Here is a 21696-nt window from a genome sequence, read left to right as displayed (position 1 = left end):
AACTGCTCTTAAATGCAAATAAAACTAAATGCATGCTATTCAACCGATCATTGCCCGCACCTGCCCGCCCATCCAGCATCACTACTCTGGACGGCTCTGACTTAGAATACGCGGATAACTACAAATACCTAGGTGTGTGGCTAGACTGTAAACTCTCCTTCCAGACTCACATTAAGCATCTCCAATCAAAAATTAAATCTAGAATTGGCTTCCTATTTTGCAACTAAGCTTCCTTCACTCATGCTGCCAACATACCCTCGTAAAACTGACCATCCTACCGATCCTTGACTTCGGCGATGTCATCTATAAAATAGCCTCCAACACTCTACTCAGCAAACTGGATGTCGTCTATCACAGTGCCATACGTTTTGCCACCAAAGCCCCATACACTACTCACCACTGCGACCTATACGCTCTCGTTGGCTGGCCCTCGCTTCATACTCGTCGCCAAACCCACTGGCTACAGGTTATCTACAAGTCTCTGCTAGGTAAAGCCCCGCCCTATCTCAGCTCGCTGGTCACCATAGCAGCACCCACTCGTAGCACGCGCTCCAGCAGGTATATCTCACTGGTCACCCCCAAAGCCAATTCCTCCGTTGGTCGCCTTTCCTTCCAGTTCTCTGCTGCCACTGACTGGAACGAACTGCAAAAATCACTGAAGCTGGAGATTCCCATCTCCCTCACTAGCATTAAGAACCGGCTGTCAGAGCAGCTCACAGATCACTGCACCTGTTCATAGCCCATCTGTATACAGCCCATCTATCTACCTCATCCTCATACTGTATTTATTTATTTTTGCTCCTATTTATTTTGCTCCTTTTGCACCACAGTATCTCTACTTGCACATGTAACAGCTTTCTTCCTGGGAAAGAGAGGACCAAAGTGCAGCGTGGTGAGTGTTCATCTTCTTTACTAATAAATCCCAAATGAACACTTCAAATTACAAAACAACAAATGTGAAAACCGAAAACAGTCCTATCTGGTGCATAGACAAAGACAGGAAACAATCACCCACCCACCAACCCCAACACAAAACAAGCTACCTAAATATGGTTCCCAATCAGAGACAATGACTAACACCTGCCTCTGATTGAGAACCATATCAGGCCAAACACAGAAACAGACAAACTAGACACACAACATAGAATGCCCACCCAGCTCACGTCCTGACCAACACTAAAACAAGGAAAACACACAATAACTATGGTCAACGTGACAGCACATCTACCATTCCAGTGTTTAATTGCCATATTGTAATTACTTCGCCACCATGGCCTATTTATTGCCTTAACTCCCTTATTTGACCTAATTTGCACTCACTGTATATAGAATTTGTTTTCTTTTTTTCTACTGTATTATTGAATGTATATGTTTTGTTCATTCCATGTGTAACTCTGTGTTGTTGTATGTGTCGAACTGCTATGCTTTATCTTGGCCAGGTCGCAGTTGCAAATGAGAACTTGTTCTCAATTAGCTGACCTGGTTAAATAAAGGTGAAATTTAAAAAAATAAAAAATGTACAGTCTTCAAAGGATATTTACTGTAAATAAGCTGAATCTCATTTGAGTGTCTGTTACCATTTCTATGTCCATCTAGAAAAGAGAATCAAGCAGACTATTGTAAGGATGTCTCTGAAATCTAATACAGGACGTGACCTCAATGACCCAGTGGTAAAGGAACAGATGTAGGAGCAGGTACAGTAGTCCTACATCTCCCACATCAGCAATCAATGTCAAGGTCACTCATTTCACTCTTCTCGGGATCAGGAATAGAAACCTGACATCACATAGTATTACATTTAGAATGCTCAATTAAAATGCGTGTTTCTGGCATTATCTAGTTTGATCATATCTCATAGACCAGAAAGGAGTTAGCCAAGAACAGGAACTCCATCCAAGGCCTACGCTGGAGAGAGCTGCCGAACGGAGACACTTTTCGCAAGACAGTTGGAAGTCTTGGAAGCCCTGAAGAAGGTCAAATGTTTTTGCGTCACAGTTATGAAAATGTCCCTCCTTCTGTTTAGTCTATTGCTTAGAGTCCCTTGTTCAGTGTGCTGTTAGGTTTTGCATCCCATTGACAGTATGGAAATTAAGTAAGGTGTTCATACACTAATTCCAGTGAGAGTCTTTGTACTGCTGTGTTTGTTTTCTTAGTGTAATCCTCTCACCAGACTCGAATTTGACTCTCAGGATATTACCTTACTTAGAATATCTGAACAGCTTGGGACATTAGGTGAGAAGGACATCTCCAATAAGAATCCTTATTGTAAACTCGCTAGGGTGATGACAACTAGGGTATTAACTAACTTCAGATTGAATGATTATAGATGTGTTATTATATAAGGATATGCTTTTCTATGCATTAAATGAAACTGAAACAGTAAATCACTCCGATGCAACAGACATAAGGTTCAAGATCTGTATTATCAAATCTTCAATGTACCACGTTAAAATAAATAACAAATAATAAACCCAAATGAGTCGTGCACAACCCATGTCCAAATGACTTGCAAGCTTGCTTAAACCCGTTGGCGAACGTTGGAGCTAAAAACAAAATGACGACAAAGTCCCGAAGCACCCCACCGTTGTAGTTACTCACTACTCATAGATATCTCCTCAGCGAAGTATAGCAGTTTCGTGCAGGTGTCCTCACGAGATCCACAGCAAGCACAGTTATCAATGCAGACAGTACTCCTTAGCAGCAACAGATATCCCACGGAAACATGAACTCGTTAATCTTCCACAAGCAATTCTCTCCAGGTCTCGCACAATGCTAGGCTAACCTCGAGGCTGTCAAATACCTCCACGATGAGACGGTAGCTTCAGTCTCTACTAAGTCGTCTCTTATAAAATAAAATCAGTATTTCCCTTCAAAACTCGGTAGGTATAGGTTTTGCTCTATTTTTAGTCTTCTTTCAACATTTTTCTTCACCAACACTGATAAGGTCTCTCCATCTTTCTTTCTTTCCAACCCCTCTTTTTTTTGCCCAGGCCTCCTGTTAACCAGGTCAACTCGCCCTTTGGCCAAAACTTAACAAGCTACCTCATTGGTCAAACTTAAACTTAAAAGTAAACCAACCTATTCACTTGTACATTAAATACATTTTTCTTCAAAATCAAAATGCATTAAGGACATTACAATTCAGGAGCAATTCAATCACCTTTTAAATCTAAAACCAATTAATAATGTAATGACCTGACTAGATCGTAAAGGAACAATGGTTTATTAACTCAACTTTACACAGGCTACTGTTTGGCCGTAGCCCACGCCAAATAAATGAAAGATACCCCACAAACCAACCGTGACCTTCTCTTGTGAAGTCCAGACGTAAGAGAGAGAACAATGGCTAAACCTGGTCTTAACTTCCAATGCTCCATCCCCCTGCCCAACCCCCCTCCACGCCACTCCGCCAACCGCCAGGATGCCCGGCATCAGAACATTCCAGGCATTCCCTTGATTGGCAGATAGCAGGTTGATTGGCATGTCGGACCCCGCGAACACTGGTAAGTACAACACAACCCACTAATATCCTAACACATAACACACAGCTGTCTGTGCGGGTTGCTACAATAATAACAAATCAACTCTATACTTGGTTTTAACAAGGGTATTACATTAGGTTAGTGTGGGTCTGACTGAGGACCAGTTATACTGATGCAGCAGGAGAGGGATGGAAGGTCCAAGAAAACTAAAATAGTCCATTATAAATAACATATGAAATAAGATTATTAAATAATATTTTGCTTACATTATTCCCGTTTTGAAAGTTAATTTTCTCTTATGAAATATGAAAGAATTAGGTTAGATTTAGATTTACAAATGTTTTACAAATGCAACATAAAATTATAATCTTTATTTTTTATTGGTGTTTGGCTGTATTGTGATAATATAGCTTGTTGTACATAAGGACAATTTGATTAGTGAGGAGACAAGGATTTTCAAGTTTGTATATAAAACATGTGTGGTGACAACTTTCAGTGAGGGATTTTCAGAGGGTAAAATTCTTCATAATAATGTTACTTATGGATGTAACTGTCAACATTCTTAAATAAAATATGTTTGATTAGTGACAACGGTATTATTATTATTTTCACCTTGCAGCAGGAATGGTGAGATGGAGGCAGTAGTCACAACAATGTCCACTTCCAGGTGGCATCGTTCAGAGAACTGTAAAGATGGAGACTGACAGACTGTTGTGGGTGTGACAGAATGACAGTATCCATGTTATGAACCTAAGAAACATTTGGATATTATCATTTTCCCTGGTATCATGGTGTGTTGACAGTGTCAGCTATAACAGTCATAAACACATGGTCATGGATAGCAGGGGAGGGGTGTGGGGTTCTTGCCCTTATTCATGTTGTTGATGGCTGTTATACATTAATCAACTTGATTAACCAAACACCATCAATCATGTCGTTATTTAGCATTTATCCAAATCGACAAAAAGACAGGGAAGTAAAACCACAGCTTTTGTACATCCAGAATTACTCTGCACTTTGTTAACACAACTAGGGATTGGCTGGCAGAGCCCTGTAGGTACCACATATAAAACAGTACTTTATTTACAATCACTGGAAGGTCTGTGATACTCATATATTCAATCTAGCCAAAAGGCATATGCAGGGGTTAGTTGTTAATATACTGCAGTATGCTCTTATTGTAGCATGTACAGGCTAGTTCTGCTGGCTAATTTTGAAAGATCTTGATCATCTGACCTCAGATGTTGAACTCCCTCTAGTGGAGAATTAAAGAACGGGTAAATATATTTTCAGACTGATTGATTGGTCTTGCTGGGGTCCCTACAGTATGCTTCCCCTCACCTAGATGCTCTGAACACTGAGGTTTGAGTTATGATTGTAATGTAATATGTGGTTATCATATTGTTTAATATGTGTGTCCATGGCCTTAAAATGCAAATGACAATATAACAGAGTCACCAAAGGAAACCTAGTTTAGAGGGCCCACAAAAACTATACCTCTCCCAGAAAGACAGATTTAGGGTTAATACCATGATAGGGGGAGAATTGACATGAACATTTTCAACTGAAATTCACCTATCATTTCCCAGAGCGCAAAGTCTTGATTTACCAATCACATGAAGAGCAGGACATATCAGGTTGTCTAAAGTGAGAGGACAAAACATTAGGAACCGCATCCTAATATTGAGTTGCAGTTCTTGACACACTCAAACCGGTGTGCCTGGCACCCACTACTATACCCCGTTCAAACTCACTTAAATCTTTTGTCTTTCCCATTCACCTTCTGAATGGCACACACATACAATCCATGTAAAAATCCTTCTTTAAACTGTCTCCTCACCTTTATCTACACTGATTGAAGTGGATTTACAAGTGACATTAATAAGGGATCATAGCATTCACCTGGATTCACTTGGTGTCTATGTCATGGAAAGATCAGGTGTCCTTACTGTTTTGTAAACTCAGTGTATATCACCATGGTGACTTGATCTCTAGTCTTGGTCATATGCCAACCAAAAAAATGAGTTTGTAATTTGATGACGTCGACCATAAATTGTTATCTTTATGTAAAGTATTTAGGAAATGTTGGAATTTTTCAAATGTGTTGGCTCCTACCAGATCTTAAAACATATTTAAAGATGAACAATAAATCAAGAATATTATTGCATACTATGCTACAACATACTTGTTAAATATAATTTACTCAATGTGCATAAGTGGAGTCTCCCTTTCAGGTTGCTTGATTTACAATATAGGAACATAAACACAGTCTTGGTGGGTCCCCTCTTTCTAGAAGGATCTTTCAGCAAGACAACAGAGAGGAGGCTTGATGAGGTTCACTGACACAAGGGCGTGTTCAAAGAAGGAGGAGATCAGATCCTCTTTCTAAACACTCCAGCTACAGTACTTCTCCACCTGTCTGCTCATCAAAGCCAAACCATCCTTGGAGAGGGAGAGAAGGATTCAAAGAGGTACGTTTCATTTTACTTTTACTGATGAGATATTACAAGCACTTTATTACTGTATGTTAATCTTACATCATGACTGATATTTTGGTGTCAAAAAGCATTATTTTAATGTTGTTATCTAGTAAATATGCCTAGTGACTCTCATAATGGGATATTTCTCAAGCAGAAAATATGTCAGAAAATGTGTTTTGTTGTAAGGTGATTATGTACTGACATAAAGTACTGCAATAGCATACCAGCTATCATTTTATCATATCACTCAGCACTTGATCAATGACATAGAGTACTGCTTGTTTCTAATCAATATGAGTCAAGTAAAAAAAAGAAGGGATTCTCCCCGTAAAATATGTTGTTTTACTTAAATAGTCAACAGAGCATTCATTTCTGATCCTTAGCCAGCTTAGGTGGAATTGAACTCATAAATCACTGATCAGGCCTGGGTCCTAAATAACTTTTTTCTCACACGGTCTGCAGCTAAACCCACTACAATGACACACAAAATGATGTATCACTTTGTCAAATATTGGCATTAATAGATTGATGCCTCATTACAGAATACTTGTTCCAGAGGATTCAGAGGAAGAATTTGAGCAAAAAATAACTTCATCAACTTTTTGGAGGGCAGAAGGGGTAGGGGAAAGGTTGAATCAAGCTGCTTTAGTCACTCTGTCCTTGTCAAATGAGCCAGAATATCATACTGTATTTGCCTAGTTAAATCCACTGGCTATTTTACATAGCTTTTACATTAATCTCTGCACCCAGAACAAAATCAGCTACTCAATGTTAAGGCTGTCACGAAATACTTCTTTTCCATAACAGTTTGCATTAAATATCAATTTTTTCTATCACAAAATCTTGTTTCTTATACATCTCCATAAAAGGTTTTCTAAAACAGACAAACACCTTTACCCTTTTACATCTTTTCAGTGGCAATGCGGCTCCCAACAGCGGTGGTACTGTTTCTGGGTAAGAATTGTATTCCCTTTTCCCCAACATCTTTAAACTAAAAACATCCCTTCACCTTGAACACTGACCACAGTATGTTGATGAAGTTACCCTTGCTCTACTGTGACACATATCCATGTTTTATATCTCACTATCTATGTAGTAACAGATACAACATACACATTGCTTTTTGTGACCTTTCTTGTTACATTTACAGTATAGGAATGTTTAGACTGTTTTCTTTGCCCAGGTGCAGCACCTGATCTCTTCTTCAGCCAGCAGTCCTTGGATGAGTCCTTCAGTGACACCCGAGAAGTCGAACCATGTGAGTGTATATGTTTGTATGCTATATAAGACATATCCTTCATGGTTTAGTGTAAATCAATCGAATATTGTAATATAAAGCATTACCATGTCACTTTTGTGGTAGTTTATATTTTAATAATTTACTTGTAATCTAATTGAAAACCACATTTGCCCTTATTCAACAGCTCACAGCTCAGAGCAATTTGTGGTTGACAAAGACTTTTTCGGGAACGACATTCTGAAGGTGTATGAACGGGGCCTACATCATTGCCAGCTTGCCTGCACTCAGAACCCTGGGTTTTCCTACTTCAGCTACGTGGTTAAAGAGTATAACCTATTTGAGTGTCTGGGTTGTCTGTTTGAGTGGAGTTCACACTACTTCTTTTGGTAATTAGTTGAAGGATGGGGTTAGAGAAATGTCACCGCTCACAAATGCAGAGCTATGGATTCATGCACTGACTATGCATGAGATCAAAATGATACACAGTATTTGTTAACAAGTACATTGATTACATTGATTACATTTATTTTTGTGTTAAACAGAAATGACACAGGAAGTGCATCTGTCATGACTTCCGCCGAAGTCGGTCCCTCTTCTTGTTCGGGCGGCGTTCGGCGGTCGACCTCACCGGCCTTCTAGCCATCGCCGATCCACTTTTAATTTTCCATTTGTTTTGTCTTTGGTTTACACACCTGGTTTCAATTCCCCAACTACATGTTAATTATTTAACCCTCTGTTTTCACCATGATTTTTGTGAGTGATTGTAAGTTCGGTCCGTTGTTTGTGGGCTTGGTATTTCTTCATGTATTTGGACATTTTGAATAAAGTTAATTGTGTTACTCATCTCTGCTGTCCTGTGCCTGACTCCTCTGCACCAGCAACACCCAGAACCTTACAGCATCGGTATTGTCTTTAACTTTCAAAACAGATTCCACTGCTATCAAAAGTATTCAGATGGTCAACCAACTATTATAATCTATCCAGGAGTCATATCTGGTTACTCTATGAAGGGCTGCAGTAAAGGTATAGGATAATCTAACCTACTGTACGAATAGTACTTACAACTCTTAATAAATATGTTCTAATATGTTCTAATAAGCTCTAAATTGAGATGACGGAGTGATCTAGCCCAACAACATTAGTACGTACTTCAAATAACTTCAGTTCCTTTATAAAGCCAATGTAGTTTAATATAAAACATATAAACCATAATATAAACCATGAATATCAGTTCGTAGGGGATTTCTACCAGAACAAGACAAAAATATTTCATCCATAGAAGAGTCCTTTGGAGGAAGGATTGTTGAAATAAACAGTAGTTGACATTTATACCTTAAAGCATAATTGAGAAATATCTAACTAACGTTGGAATATTTTGGCCTTACTCAGGCTTCTTTTAAGACTCCAAGTGGAATTATGTTATCAATTTTTTTTAAACAAATTAATAAACAATATAAACATTTATGTCTGGAGTCAATAAATATTCAAACACTTTGTTTTGGCAAGCCTAAATAAGTTCAGGAGCAAAAATGGCATTAACAAGTTACATAATAAGTTGCATGGACTCACACGTTACGCAATCATATCATATAAAAATGTAATCCCATAACGCTAAAAGTAGCAGAGATCACTGTCTGGAACTTTGATATGGACGTAGAGTATATTATGAGTCGCACCCCTTTTGCCCTCAGAACAGCCTAAATTCGTCAGGCCGATTGGTCAGGGACTCTACAAGGTGTCAAAGCATTCCACAAGGATGCTGGCCCATGTTGACTCCAATGCTTCCCACAGTTGTGTAAAGTTGGCTGGATGTCCGTTGGGTGATACACATTGTTGATACACACAGAAACTGTTGAGTTTGAAAAACCCCAGCAGCTTTGCAGCTATTGACACACTCAAACAGGTGTGCCAGGCACCTACTACCATAGGTTACTTTGTATTATCTTCTACCAGTTCTAATGTGTTATATTCTCCTACATTCATTTCACATTTCCACAAACATCAAAGTTTTTCCTTTGAAATGGTATCAAGAATATGCATATCCTTGCTTCAGGTCCTGAGCTACAGGCAGTTAGATTTGGGTATGTCATTTTAGGCGAAAATTGAAAAAAAGGGGTGGATCACTCAGTCCATGGGTGATTGCTCACAAAACTAGAACAAGAAATGTCATCCATATAGAAGGGTCATTTGGAGGAAGGATTGTTGACATATATTTGACATTTCTACCTTAAAGCCTACTTCAGAAACTGAAGTTGGAATATTTGTGACATTTTATGCCTCACCCAGGGCTCCTTTCGGACTCCATACTTTCATCTGTAGGCGCTACAAAGTAAATGTTGGTGTCATATGAAGCTTTACCGCTTGCTCTGTTATATGAGTAGTATTTTGATCAAATTTCTTACATACATTTATGCATATTGAAAAATATGACCATGAATATTAAAAAAAACTTTTGTTTAGATCTGGCACATTTTTCAATATATGATCCCTTCATCCATCCCATAAAACTAATTCTAGTAGAGATTCCACTCTGGAAATTTGATATGGATGTAGAATACAGATGCTTCAGAAAGTATTCACACTACTTGACTTTGTCAAAATGTTGTTGTTTTATAGCATGATTATAAAATGGATTAAAAATAGATTGCTTTGTCACCAGCCTATACACTATACCCCAAAATATCAAAGTGGAATAATGTTTCTATAAATTTTTACAAACTAATTAAAAATGAAAAGCTGAGATGTCTTGAGTCAATAAATATTCAAACACTTTGTCATGGCAAACCTAAATAGGTTCAGCAGTAAAAATGTCTTTAAAATAAGTTGCATGGACTCTTTGGGAAATAATATTGTTTAACATGATTTTTGAATCCTATAACGCTGAAAGTAGCAGAGATCACAGTCTGGAACATAGGTATTGGTGTAAGGTATATTATGAGTTGAACCCCCTTTGGCACTTCGAACAACCTCAATTTGTCGGGGTATGGAATCTACAAGATGTCAAGGGATGCTGGCCCATGTTGACTCCAACGCTTCCCAAATTGTCTCAAATGGTCTGGATGTCCTTTGGGTGGTGGATCATTCCTGAAACACACAGGAAACTGTTGATCTTGAAAAGCCCAGCAGTGTTACAGCTCAAGACACACACAAATAAATGTGCCTGGCACCGCCTACGAAACCCCGTTCAAAGGCACTTAAATATTTTGTCTTGCCCATTCACCCTCTAAACGTCACACATACACAATCCATGTCTCAATTGTCTCAAGGCTTAAAAATCATTCTTTAACCCGTCTCCTCTCCTTCATCTACACTGATTGATGTGAATTTACCAGGTGACATCAGTAAGGGACCATAGTTTTCACCTGGATTCACCTGATCATTCTATGTAATGACCTGAAAAAGTTCCTAATGTTTTGTACATTGAGTATTTCAGAAGTCCTTCCTCCAAAGGACCATTCTATGGAATATGTTTAGTGAAAATCCCAAAGAGTTATGAACTTCTTTGGTTATAGTTTCATGAGGAATCACCCCAGTGCTTTGTCTGTCCACACAGGCCCACCAGTAGAGCTACCAGTGTTTACTTTGGTTAGCGAGGAGAGGAGCATGGCTGAAGCCCAGAAGTTTTGCAGGGAGTACTACGATGAACAGGCCACCATCTTCAATGCTGAGGACCAGACAGCAGCTCTGAGAGCAGTGTCAGCACAGATTCTCACTGACGCTGTCTGGGTTCACTCCCAATACCGTGCCTTTTGCCCAAACTGGGCTATTGGAATACACCAAATGCAAAGTGTGTTGTTCATGGACTTGTAAAATAAACTATGGGGTTTGAGAGAATGCACAAGTTCATGTCACTTTGTGTGCCAGAAAAGTAAGTTTATTTTGCATCCCTTCTCCCTACTGCTCCAAAGTAATGAAAACACTTTACTTGAAGGAGGGTAGTCATTCTAAACATCTTGGGAAAGTACACAGTACATTTCAAATAACATCACCTTTATGAGTTAATGTATCCTTTCACAACCGTCTAGGTGCATTTATTTAACATCAATGTCCATGTCTTTTCGGGCTTTTTGAAGACAATTATGTATTTTCTGTCCTTAGGCACACAATTAAACTTAGAGCTAAAATACTACATGGGTCAAGGTTCATTGACGTGGGAGGGGGCACAGACGGCTTGCCGAGCCAGTGGAGATGACTTAGCGAGCATCCTCACCCAAGAAGATTACACAGCATTCCAAAGCATAACAGAGACACGGCAGTTTGAAATGTAGATTGGACTCTACTGGAAGACTTCTACCAGAATGTGGGAGTGGTCCAATGGGGACCCCTTTCCATACTGTGTGTCTGAGCCTCAACTGGGTGCTAGTAACTGCTGCTCCCTGACCCGTAAGGGCCATGGACAGACTGAACACATCACCCTGGAGAAGACAGACTGCTCTCTGAAAGGACCATTTCTTTGCACTGGAAGTAAGACTGACATCTTTTATTGAACACATAGAGAGGAAAAGGCAGGATTCTAACCGATTCTGACAAACCTATAGACACTTGTGCCGGAGCCTGTGGCATTACCGCTAGACCAGCCAGGCCACAAGACTGCCATCTTATTGGGGTTACTATGGGTCGTAAGACAGGGACAGGGATGGCATTTTATCCCGAATAGGGTCCCACTGCAGCAAACACTGTCACATGTCAGACACAGAGATGCTACATGTAGCCTACTCCATCCACCTCTCTCTCCCCACCTTTCAGATATATATGTGGTTTCTATTATGAAATAATATTTCCATACTGGTAACCTTAGAACACAGAGGCTTGCTACTACACAGTTCCAAAGTCATTTACAGCCTTTAAAGGACATTGGAAGAAATATTTATAATTTATTGTAAATAAGGTGAACCTAATTTGAGTGGCTGTCTAATCTAACCATTTCTAAGTCCCTCTAGAAAAGAGAATCAAGCAGACCATTGTAAGGATGTCTCTGAAATCTAACACAGGAGCTGACCTCAATGACCCAGTGGTAAAGGAACAGATGTTGGAGCAGGTACAGTAGTCCTACATGTCCCACATCAGAAATCAATGTCATGCTCACTTATTTCACTATTCTCACATGATCTCAAGTTTCTATACCTATTGGTCATGTTAATAAACTCTGATGCTTGATGAAAACGATGAGTACTGCAGGCTTCATCTGGTTTGATCATATCTCATAGATCAGAAAGGAGTTTGCTAAGAATGGGAACTTCATCCAAAATGACCCTCCTTATGCTTAGTCTGTTGTTCAGAGTCCATTGTACAGTGTGCTGTTAGGTTTTGCATCCCGTTGAAACTATGGAAATGATGTAAGGTGTTTATGGACTAATTCCAGTGTAAGTCTTTGTTCTGTTGTGTTCAGTGTAGGTCTGGATGAAGAGGACCAGCTACGATGATGCAGCAGGAGAGGGATGGAAGGTCCAAGAAAATCTAGTGACATATTATATACAGTTGAAGTCGGAAGGTTACATACACCTTAGCCAAATATAATTTAACTCAGTTTTTCACATTCCTGACATTTAATCCAAGTCAAAATTCCCTGTCTTATGTCAGTTAGGATCACCACTTTTTAGAATGTGTAAATGTCAGAATAAGAGTAGAGAGAATGGGGCCTCCCGGGTGGCGCAGTGGTTAAGGGCGCTGTACTGCAGCGCCAGCTGTGCCACCAGAGGCTCTGGGTTAGCGCCCAGGCTCTGTTGGCCTAGCGTCGTCCGGGTTAGGGAGGGCTTGGCCGGTAGGGATATCTTTGTCTCATCGCACACCAGCGACTCCTGTGGCGGGCCGGGCGCTGTGTGCGCTAACCAAGGTTGCCAGGTGCGCGCTGTGTTTTAAGAAGCAGTGCGGCTTGGTTGGGTTGTGTATCGGAGGACGCATGACTTTCAACCTTCGTCTCTCCCGAGCCTGTACGGGAGTTGTAGCGATGAGACAAGATAGTAGCTACTAAAAAACAATTGGATACCACGAAATTGGGGAGAAAAAGGGGTAAAATTCAACAACAACAAAAAAGGCTGGTCATGGCTCACATCAACAGCATCCTCCTGGATACCCTAGACCCACTCCAATTTGCATACCTCCCCAACAGATCCAAAGTGGAAGCAATCTCAATTGCACTCCACACTGCCTTTTCTCATATGTGAGAATGCTGTTCATTGACTATAGCTCAGCATTCAACACCATAGTGCCCACAAAGTGTATCACTAAGCTAAGGACCATGGGACTAACATCTCCCTCTGCAACTGGATCCTGGACTTCCTGACAGGCCGCCCTAGGTGATAAGAGTAGGAAACATGCCACGCTGATCCTCAACACTTGGGCCCCTCAGGGGTGTGTTCTTAGTCCCCTCCTGTATTTCCTGTTCACCGACGGCTGCGTGGCCAAACACGACTCCAACACCATCATTAAGTTTGCTGACAACCAAACAGTGGTAGGCCTGATCACCCACAACAATGAGACAGTCTATAGTGAGGTCAGAGACCTGGCAGTGTGGTACCAGGACAACAACTCTCTCTCTGCCGAACAGGCCCCCACTACCATCGACAGGGCTGTAGTGGAGCAGGTCGAGAGTTTCAAGTTCCTTGGTGTCTACATCACCAACAAACTATCATGGTCCAAACACACCAAGACAGTCGTGAAGAGGGCAGGACAACACCTTTTCCCCCTCAGGAGACTGAAAATATTTTGCATGGGTCCCCAGATCCTCAAAAAGTTCTACAGCTGCTCCATCGAGAGCATCCAGAACGATTGCATCACCGCCTGGTATGGCAACTGCTCGGCATCTGACCATAAGACACTAGAGGGTAGTGCGTACGGCCCAGTACATCACTGGGGCCAAGCTTCCTACTATCCAGGACCATTATACTAGGCGGTGTCATAGGAAAGTCCAAAAAATTGTCAAAGACCCGAGTCACCCAAGTCATAGACTGTTTTCTCTGCTACCGCACAGCAAGCTGTACCGGAGCGCCAAGTCTAGGACCAAAAGGCTCCTTAACAGCTTCTACCCCCAAGGCATAAGACTGCAGAACAATTAACCAAATGGCCACCCATCTATTTAGATAGACATTTTTACGCTGCTGCTACGCTGCTGCTACGCTGTTTATTATCTATGCATAGTCACTTCACCCCTACCTTTTTATTTTTTTATTTAACTAGGCAAGTCATGTACAAATTACCTCGACTAACCTGTACATCCGCACATTGACTCGGTACTGGTACCCCCTGTATATAGCCTCGTTATTGTTATATTATTGTGTTTCTTGTCATTCTTTTTTACTTTATTTGGTAAATATTTTCTTCACTCTTTATTGAACTGCACTGTTGGTTAAGGTCTAAACATGTTGTATTCGGCGCATGTGACAAATAAAGTTTGATTTGAAATCACAACAATGTAGAATTATGTGCCCACATCCAAGTGGCAGCCTTTATGGAACTGATAGTATCGAGACAGACAGACAGACAGACAGTTGTGGGTGTGACTTCATGACAGTATCAATGTTATGAACCTAAACAACATTTGGATGTCATTTGAATTTTCCCTGGTATCATGGTGTGTTGACTGTGGCAGCTATTTCAGTCATAAACACAGGCTCATGGATAGCAGGGGAGGGGTGTGGGGTTCTTGTCCTTATTCATGTTGTTGATGGCTGTTATACATGAATCAACTTCATAAAGAAGTCATCATGTAGGCCTAGCAAACATGATTATCCACATCAACATAGAGACAAGGAAGTAAAACCACATCCTAATGTATCTACTTGTACTGTAGCACTGAAATCCAACAAAATTACCCGTATGGACTACAACATGTCCATACCAGGAACTATGGGCTTTTGTACATACAGAAACACATTGAACTTTGTTTACACAATTGGGGATTAGGCTGCCAAAACTCTTAAGGTACCACATAGAAAACAGGACTTTCTTTACAATGCATTGGGATCTCGGAAGGTTCCCTGCTTTGCCTGGAACTGGGAGAACTCACTGACACAGGTTACAATGATATATTTGGTATTTTCTTTGTTACTTTAACCACATATCTTCATGTCTCATTAATCAGAGTAATAATGGATTGATTCCTATTTACCAAATGTACTGCAAATTATTGTCACAAATGTGAATTTGATACACTAACAGAAATGTATATTTGATCAAGCAACGGAGATGTACTGTATTTCTAACACTGTATAAAGTCCACTGTAATAACAGAGAAAATACATTGGGTCTATTGGTCAGTGTTTGTTTATGTGGAGGGAGGGGTTGGAGCTGAAGTTTCAGCATCTCCTGGGTGTGTTCACCTGGTCAGCAGAGAGGGAGGAGAGAAACTCTATAAACTCACCTCTCTTTCCCCGGTCTCCGCATCTCACAACCAAACTCTGGGGAGGGAAGAGGACAGCTAACTGGGTAGGTGTGTCATCATTTCAAGCTGCATTATACATTATTATCCTGATAAATTGAAACATTGTGCTTTTCTATGAAGAGGTAATCATTCAGATATGTTTGCTTAGTATTCTGTGTACTTTGATGAAGTTGAGACTGACTACACTCGTAAAGTGCCCAAAATGCCAGATGGGCTGGTCCACTTTTAGCCAAGTGAGCCATTCTACCTTGTTTTTTTGATCACTATCTGGCTAATAATCTGGCTAATAATCGGGGCCTCAAGGTAGAAACAAATGGGCCGGTGTTGGGTCATCACAAAGAAAAAAAATGGGCCAGTGTTTTAGAAATGAATATTGGTCCCGGTCCGTTCCTGCACTCTTAGAAAAAAAGGGTTCCAAAGGGGTTCTGCAGCTGTCCTCATAGGAGAACCTTTTGAATAACCTTTTTTGTTCATAGAATAATATTTTCCTCTGTGAAATGGTTCCACATGGAACCCATATGGCTTATTCAAAGGGTTCTCCTATGGGAACAGTCAAAGAAAACCTTTCAGGTCGAAGTCAAATCTAATTTGATAACAAATGTTTGATAACAATGTGAGTCAAACATATCTTATGCATATCATAGAAATTGTGGAAATCAGTAGATTTAGAGAGACTTCAGACGCTTTTAAATCTCATCACATTTACCTGAAATTAGACTATATTTTTTACTTCTTTCAAAGTGCATGTTTGGTTACTCAAAGTTTATTCCATGTAATGTTTTCATAGAGTAACTGCAATGCTACTTTGGTAGTCAAATCACCTTAACATCACTTTGTCATTTTGTTTAACTGGAAAGGTACAACACTGCCTGTTAACTCTCAGAAGGAAATTGTGCACATTAGTTCAGACTTCAAATCAAACAAAGAGACAATTCCTTCTTAAATATTTTCTTCTACATGAAATCTTTCAAACAGGTCTGGATTGATAAATGATTGTGTTTTAATATTTGTTCACAACAACAATGCTTCTCTTGAGTTGCAATATAAGGGTTGGGAGCATTAAACCATAATCTCTTCACAGTGGCCATGACACAGCCAGTACTTCTACTCCTGCTACTGGGTAAGAGATCAGATGGGATGAATATTCCTCTTTTGGTATTATAGACCAACCTGCTATGACTTATCTAGTTGACCATGTATTCAAAGTAGTTGGGTAGAGTTTCAGAACCTGTCAACATCTATTTATGTACAATGAGCTTCAGTTTAACCAACATTTAAGATGACATCTACAGAATTCTCTCCTTGAGTTGACACATTCATATTTTAGTACAGTGATTATGAAGTTGAAATGCTAGTTCTAAGGTTGATGTCGGTGTCACAATCTAAACAGAGAAAGAGATTGACCATCCCAAAAAATAACACCTTTCTGATGTGACATTTATCCCCACAGCAGCCATGTCCTCACCAGTGTTTGGGACTGAGATATCAGTACTAGAGGGAACCTCTGTTACCCTTGTCTGCACATATCTAGGTGATAAAAAGCTTAAGACATGCTGGGGCAGAGGTTGTGGATTTGTTAAGTGTACTGATCCCATAATGGAAGATAAATCCAAATATAAAATTAACGCTGAAGTTGGAAGAGTGAATCTCACCATTTTAAAGCTACAGCCAACAGACCGTGGGAGCTACTGCTGCAGAGTCGATGTCCCTGGATTTTTCAATGATCTTAAACAATTCTACAGCCTGAGGGTAGTCAAAGGTAAGTGTTGCTCACATCAGACGATGGGTTAACAATGGGTTTTGCTCAGTGCAGATGTCACCTTACAGTAGGAAGGAACATGAAGGTTTAAAGTCTTCATCTCCATGTATGAATGTTGTATTAGTGCATCACTATTGTGTATCAGTTTGTTCTCTCGCTAACAAAGTCTGCACTACTGGTAATATCCTTTTGCTGCCTAGTTTATCTTTATCCTGTGTCCCTTTCTGATGGTCTGTGTGGTGAAATACAGTATTTCTTGGTTACAGGTTGTGTGAGGGACCTACTGGACGAAGTCCATTTTCTGGGGAACAATATTGCGAATCAGCCATTTACAACCGAAAATGCAAGTCAGTGCAGGCAGGAATGCACCAAAAATTACACATGCCAGTACTTCACATTTGTTGATGAAAACGCAGGAAAAATAGTCCACAGGTACATGCTCAAAAATTATATATTTTTTATGCTTGGGCAAATAAAGGCAGCAAAATCATTTTTGAATCAGCACCATTCTGATAACTACTACCACATTCATTGTGATATTTATCCCACAGAAACAAATGTTTCCTGAAGGCCTCAACTGGTCATACGCCTGAAATTACAATACAGCACCTCCAACATGGAACCTCAGGCTACTCTCTGAGAAACTGCAGTGGTAAAGGTGAGTACAGGTGGTAAAGGTGAGTACATGACTTGATTCATCATTTGTTTTGGCCATTGAATATCTAGCCAATATCTAATAATCACAGAGGTAGACTTTGTTAATAGGCCCTCTTCAACAGGATAACATAGACATGGATATCAAACTCTGTCATGTTGTGTTTCTGTTGATTCCATCATCTCTGTTGAAGGTGTAACTTATTGAACGTCATCAATCAAGCATCAGAGCTCTTTGAAGAGAGCCGTTTCAGACCAATGATGTGTAAAGTCTATAGAATTCTATCACTACTATGTATTCACTTTTAATAATTGATGCACAGGACACGTCCATATTCATAAAACAAATTGGTTGGAGGATTGAATGAGTTTTCAAATGTATGAATTTGCCTCTGTCATGTCTTTTTTACTCTGCTCTCAAACATTATGTGTTCCCTTAATTTAGAATAGATAATGGAAGCTAAAGATGGTCATGTTTTCCAATCAACACAACAAGCAGTCTGATAAGCATTTCCTCTGTATTTCAAACAGTCACCCACTCAGCCAAAAAGTACAGCCTCGTCCCTGAGAAGAAAAACTGGACCGAAGCACAAGAATACTGCAGACAACACTACACAAACCTTGCCATCATACGCACAGAAGAGGATTGGAAGGCAATTCAATCCTCTTTGGGTGATTTCAGTGGTGATGTGTGGATTGGGCTCCATAGGTCTGGTCCAACTGAAAAGTGGAAGTGGTCTGATGGAGAGGACTTCATGTTCTTTAACTGGAAAGAAGGTTTTGGTGTCCATGCTGAGGGTCATGACTGTGTCTTGTCTATTTCATCTCATTGGCAACCAGTGACTTGTGCAGCCCTAAGTCAGTATATGTGTCAACGAGGTAAGGACTGACTAACTCACTCACTGTCTCTTTCTTTCAATGGAAAATCCAACTTGTCATTTAACAAATGGGATTGACTGATTGATTTAACAACCCCTACCCTAATACTGTATTCTTCATCTAATCAGATCTCAAACACTTTATTAATTTGGTTATCATCTGTAAACCAAGTTTATTTCTTATTGTGTTTAGTCATTAACTGCCTCATGAAATCTGATGTGTCACTTTTCACCTTCCCTCCTGTAAGTTCATCATGGTAATGGAACAACAGAGAAGGTGTATGAGCTGATGCAGGAGCCAAAGACGCAACAGGATGCTGTGACAGACTGCAGGAAAATAAACGGCGGAGAACTGGCGAGCATCTGTAACCAGAAAGAACAGGAAGCCTTTGATGAGGTTACTACAGGGAAAACCTGGATTGGACTTCAGCAGAAGAACAAACTATGGAATTGGTCCAACGGAGAACCATTTCAGCAATGGGAACATACCATGGGAGGTGGAAACTGTGTACAGCTGAACTCAGACAGAAAATGGACACCAAAAGATTGCTCTAGTCAAAGTATTTTCCTTTGCTATGGAGGTAAGTTGAACCACGTGAGAGTGTTATCAAACTAAAGTGTTTTAGTCAGTCAATCAATGACTAAATTGTACAGAATCTACACCAAGAAAATCCTAGTTTTAATATAATATCAATTAGAAAAATGTGCCTAAATGTATATGTATTCTACTTCATTGTGACAGATGAACACCCACTTAACACCACAGGGGATTTGACCATTCCTGTTACCCCTGAATCCACCAGCCCTATTTCCACCACAACACCTACCACTTTACTACCTACTGCTACTAATGGACAGTCCACCACCTCACCAACTACAACCACTAATGGACAGTCCACCACCTCACCAACTACCACTGCTAATGGACAGTCCACCACCTCACCAACTACCACTACCAATGGACAGTCCACCACCTCACCAACTACCACTACTAATGGACAGTCCACCACCTCACCAACTACCACGACTAATGGACAGTCCACCACCTCACCAACTACCACGACTAATGGACAGTCCACCACCTCACCAACTACCACTACTAATGGACAGTCCACCACCTCACCAACTACCACTACTATTGGACAGTCCACCACCTCACCAACTACCACTGCTATTGGACAGTCCACCACCTCACCACCCACCACGACTAATGGACAGTCCACCACCTCACCAACTACCACTACTAATGGAGAGTCGACAACACCACCAACATCAACTTCCAGTGGACAACTGACCTCATCGTGTCCCACCTCCCCAGACTGGAATCCTACATCCTCACCCAGTAGTACAACTTCTCTACTCCATCCTGGTGAGACATGGAGCTACATTCTGTACCAATCTGTACAAAGGTGTACAAGTGACAAATGTTGGGCTTTTTATTTGTGGTTTTGTGTTCATGAACTTGCACTTACATGTGTACAATTTTATGTTTTTGTCTTGTCCATGCAGATTACCTGCACTACGTCAACGAGTCCAAGAGCTGGATCAATGCCCTGGAGTTCTGTAAAAGTCGTGGCTCCAAGTCCAACCTGGTGCACATCACCAACCAGACCGTACAGGCTGACGTGACCCAGCTCCTGGCTAATGTGGAGCTGCCATGTGTGGGGGTATGGATTGGTCTGGAGCGGTCCATCTTTGAGTGGAGCGCCCCCTGGCTGTGGACCAGTGGTGATGTTGATAAGGTGGTGAAGTACAGTGGGTGGCACAGCTGCTTCCCCCTCAATCCCATCAATTATCACTGTGGTAAGATGGTCCGGGTTGACAACGGAGAACTGAAGTGGCTGGATGCTTCCTGTCATCAGGAATTACCCTTTATCTGTCAAGGTGTGTTGCTTTTCTTTTGATCTTCTATTTTAGGGCTTGTTAATAAGTGGGGTGGAACATTCAGAACGTTGCAGATAGACACATATTACATAGAAGTGTCATGGTTTACTGCGGAAAAGAGATGTACTGTCTTGACTGTCATGTCAGCTCTATGGAATGTGTTACTTAATGCAATGCTCTGATCATACCTCCCTATTGAATAAGGCTCAATCTACATCCCAGACACCCCCTCTCTACAGTTGGCTACTATCTGAATTGCTCTGAGGGGCTCAGAGTCTATACTCACTACACTCTGTGGTATACTGTAGCTTAATAATCTAAAACCAAATGCAAGGCCTGGCAATATAAGATACATTGATGACCTCTCCTCCATGTCCACTCCTACTGTCCATGATGTTTCAACAGATCTCCAACAGAGGGCTCACCATGGCAGCCTGGACAGTCTGCAGACAGACACTATGTAACAGCATAGCTGATCTAATCTACCAAAGAGACTACCACACTCAAGGTCTGGAAGGAACCTGCATTTCAATTCATTATATTGTTACACTACTATTACTATTATTCATATTATTACTGTTTATATTACTATTATTACAACTTTTTATTACTTTTATTTATAATTTTCACTATTACATTATATTACTTAATGATACTTACTTCATTCATAACCATTGCTATTTGACTGTTATTAACTGTACTAATTTGATTGTTTAAAAATATAGTTGATGAAAAGTAAAGAAGATTAATAAAATGAAAATGTAGTATTTCACTTTTGTGTGATCACTGTAGCCTACTGTAGAAAATGGCTAGTTAGCCTAGTGGTTAGAGCGTTGGACTGGGGCTGATATCTGTTGTTCTGCCCCTGAACAAGGCAGTTAACCCACTGTTTCTAGGCCGTCATTGAAAATAAGAATATGTTCTTAACTGACTTGCCTA

At 40.4% G+C, this 21696-nt stretch overlaps 1 protein-coding gene across 1 annotated transcript; it reads left to right on the top strand.

Annotated features, from left to right (window-relative positions):
- Positions 1-15559: 15559 nt before the first annotated feature.
- Positions 15560-21221, top strand: LOC110500089 (C-type mannose receptor 2). Its single transcript, XM_036958470.1, has 11 exons — positions 15560-15626; positions 16664-16702; positions 17033-17341; positions 17608-17773; positions 17893-17999; positions 18527-18874; positions 19122-19454; positions 19616-19814; positions 20283-20290; positions 20383-20676; positions 21163-21221. Exons 2-11 carry the CDS (start codon positions 16669-16671, stop codon positions 21219-21221), a joined length of 1857 nt encoding a protein of 618 aa, XP_036814365.1. The 5' UTR covers positions 15560-15626; positions 16664-16668.
- Positions 21222-21696: the final 475 nt, after the last annotated feature.

The sequence above is a fragment of the Oncorhynchus mykiss genome, chromosome 21, assembly GCF_013265735.2.
Source record: "Oncorhynchus mykiss isolate Arlee chromosome 21, USDA_OmykA_1.1, whole genome shotgun sequence".
NCBI classification, from domain to species: domain Eukaryota; kingdom Metazoa; phylum Chordata; class Actinopteri; order Salmoniformes; family Salmonidae; genus Oncorhynchus; species Oncorhynchus mykiss.
This window is presented reverse-complemented; position numbering and strand designations above follow the sequence as displayed.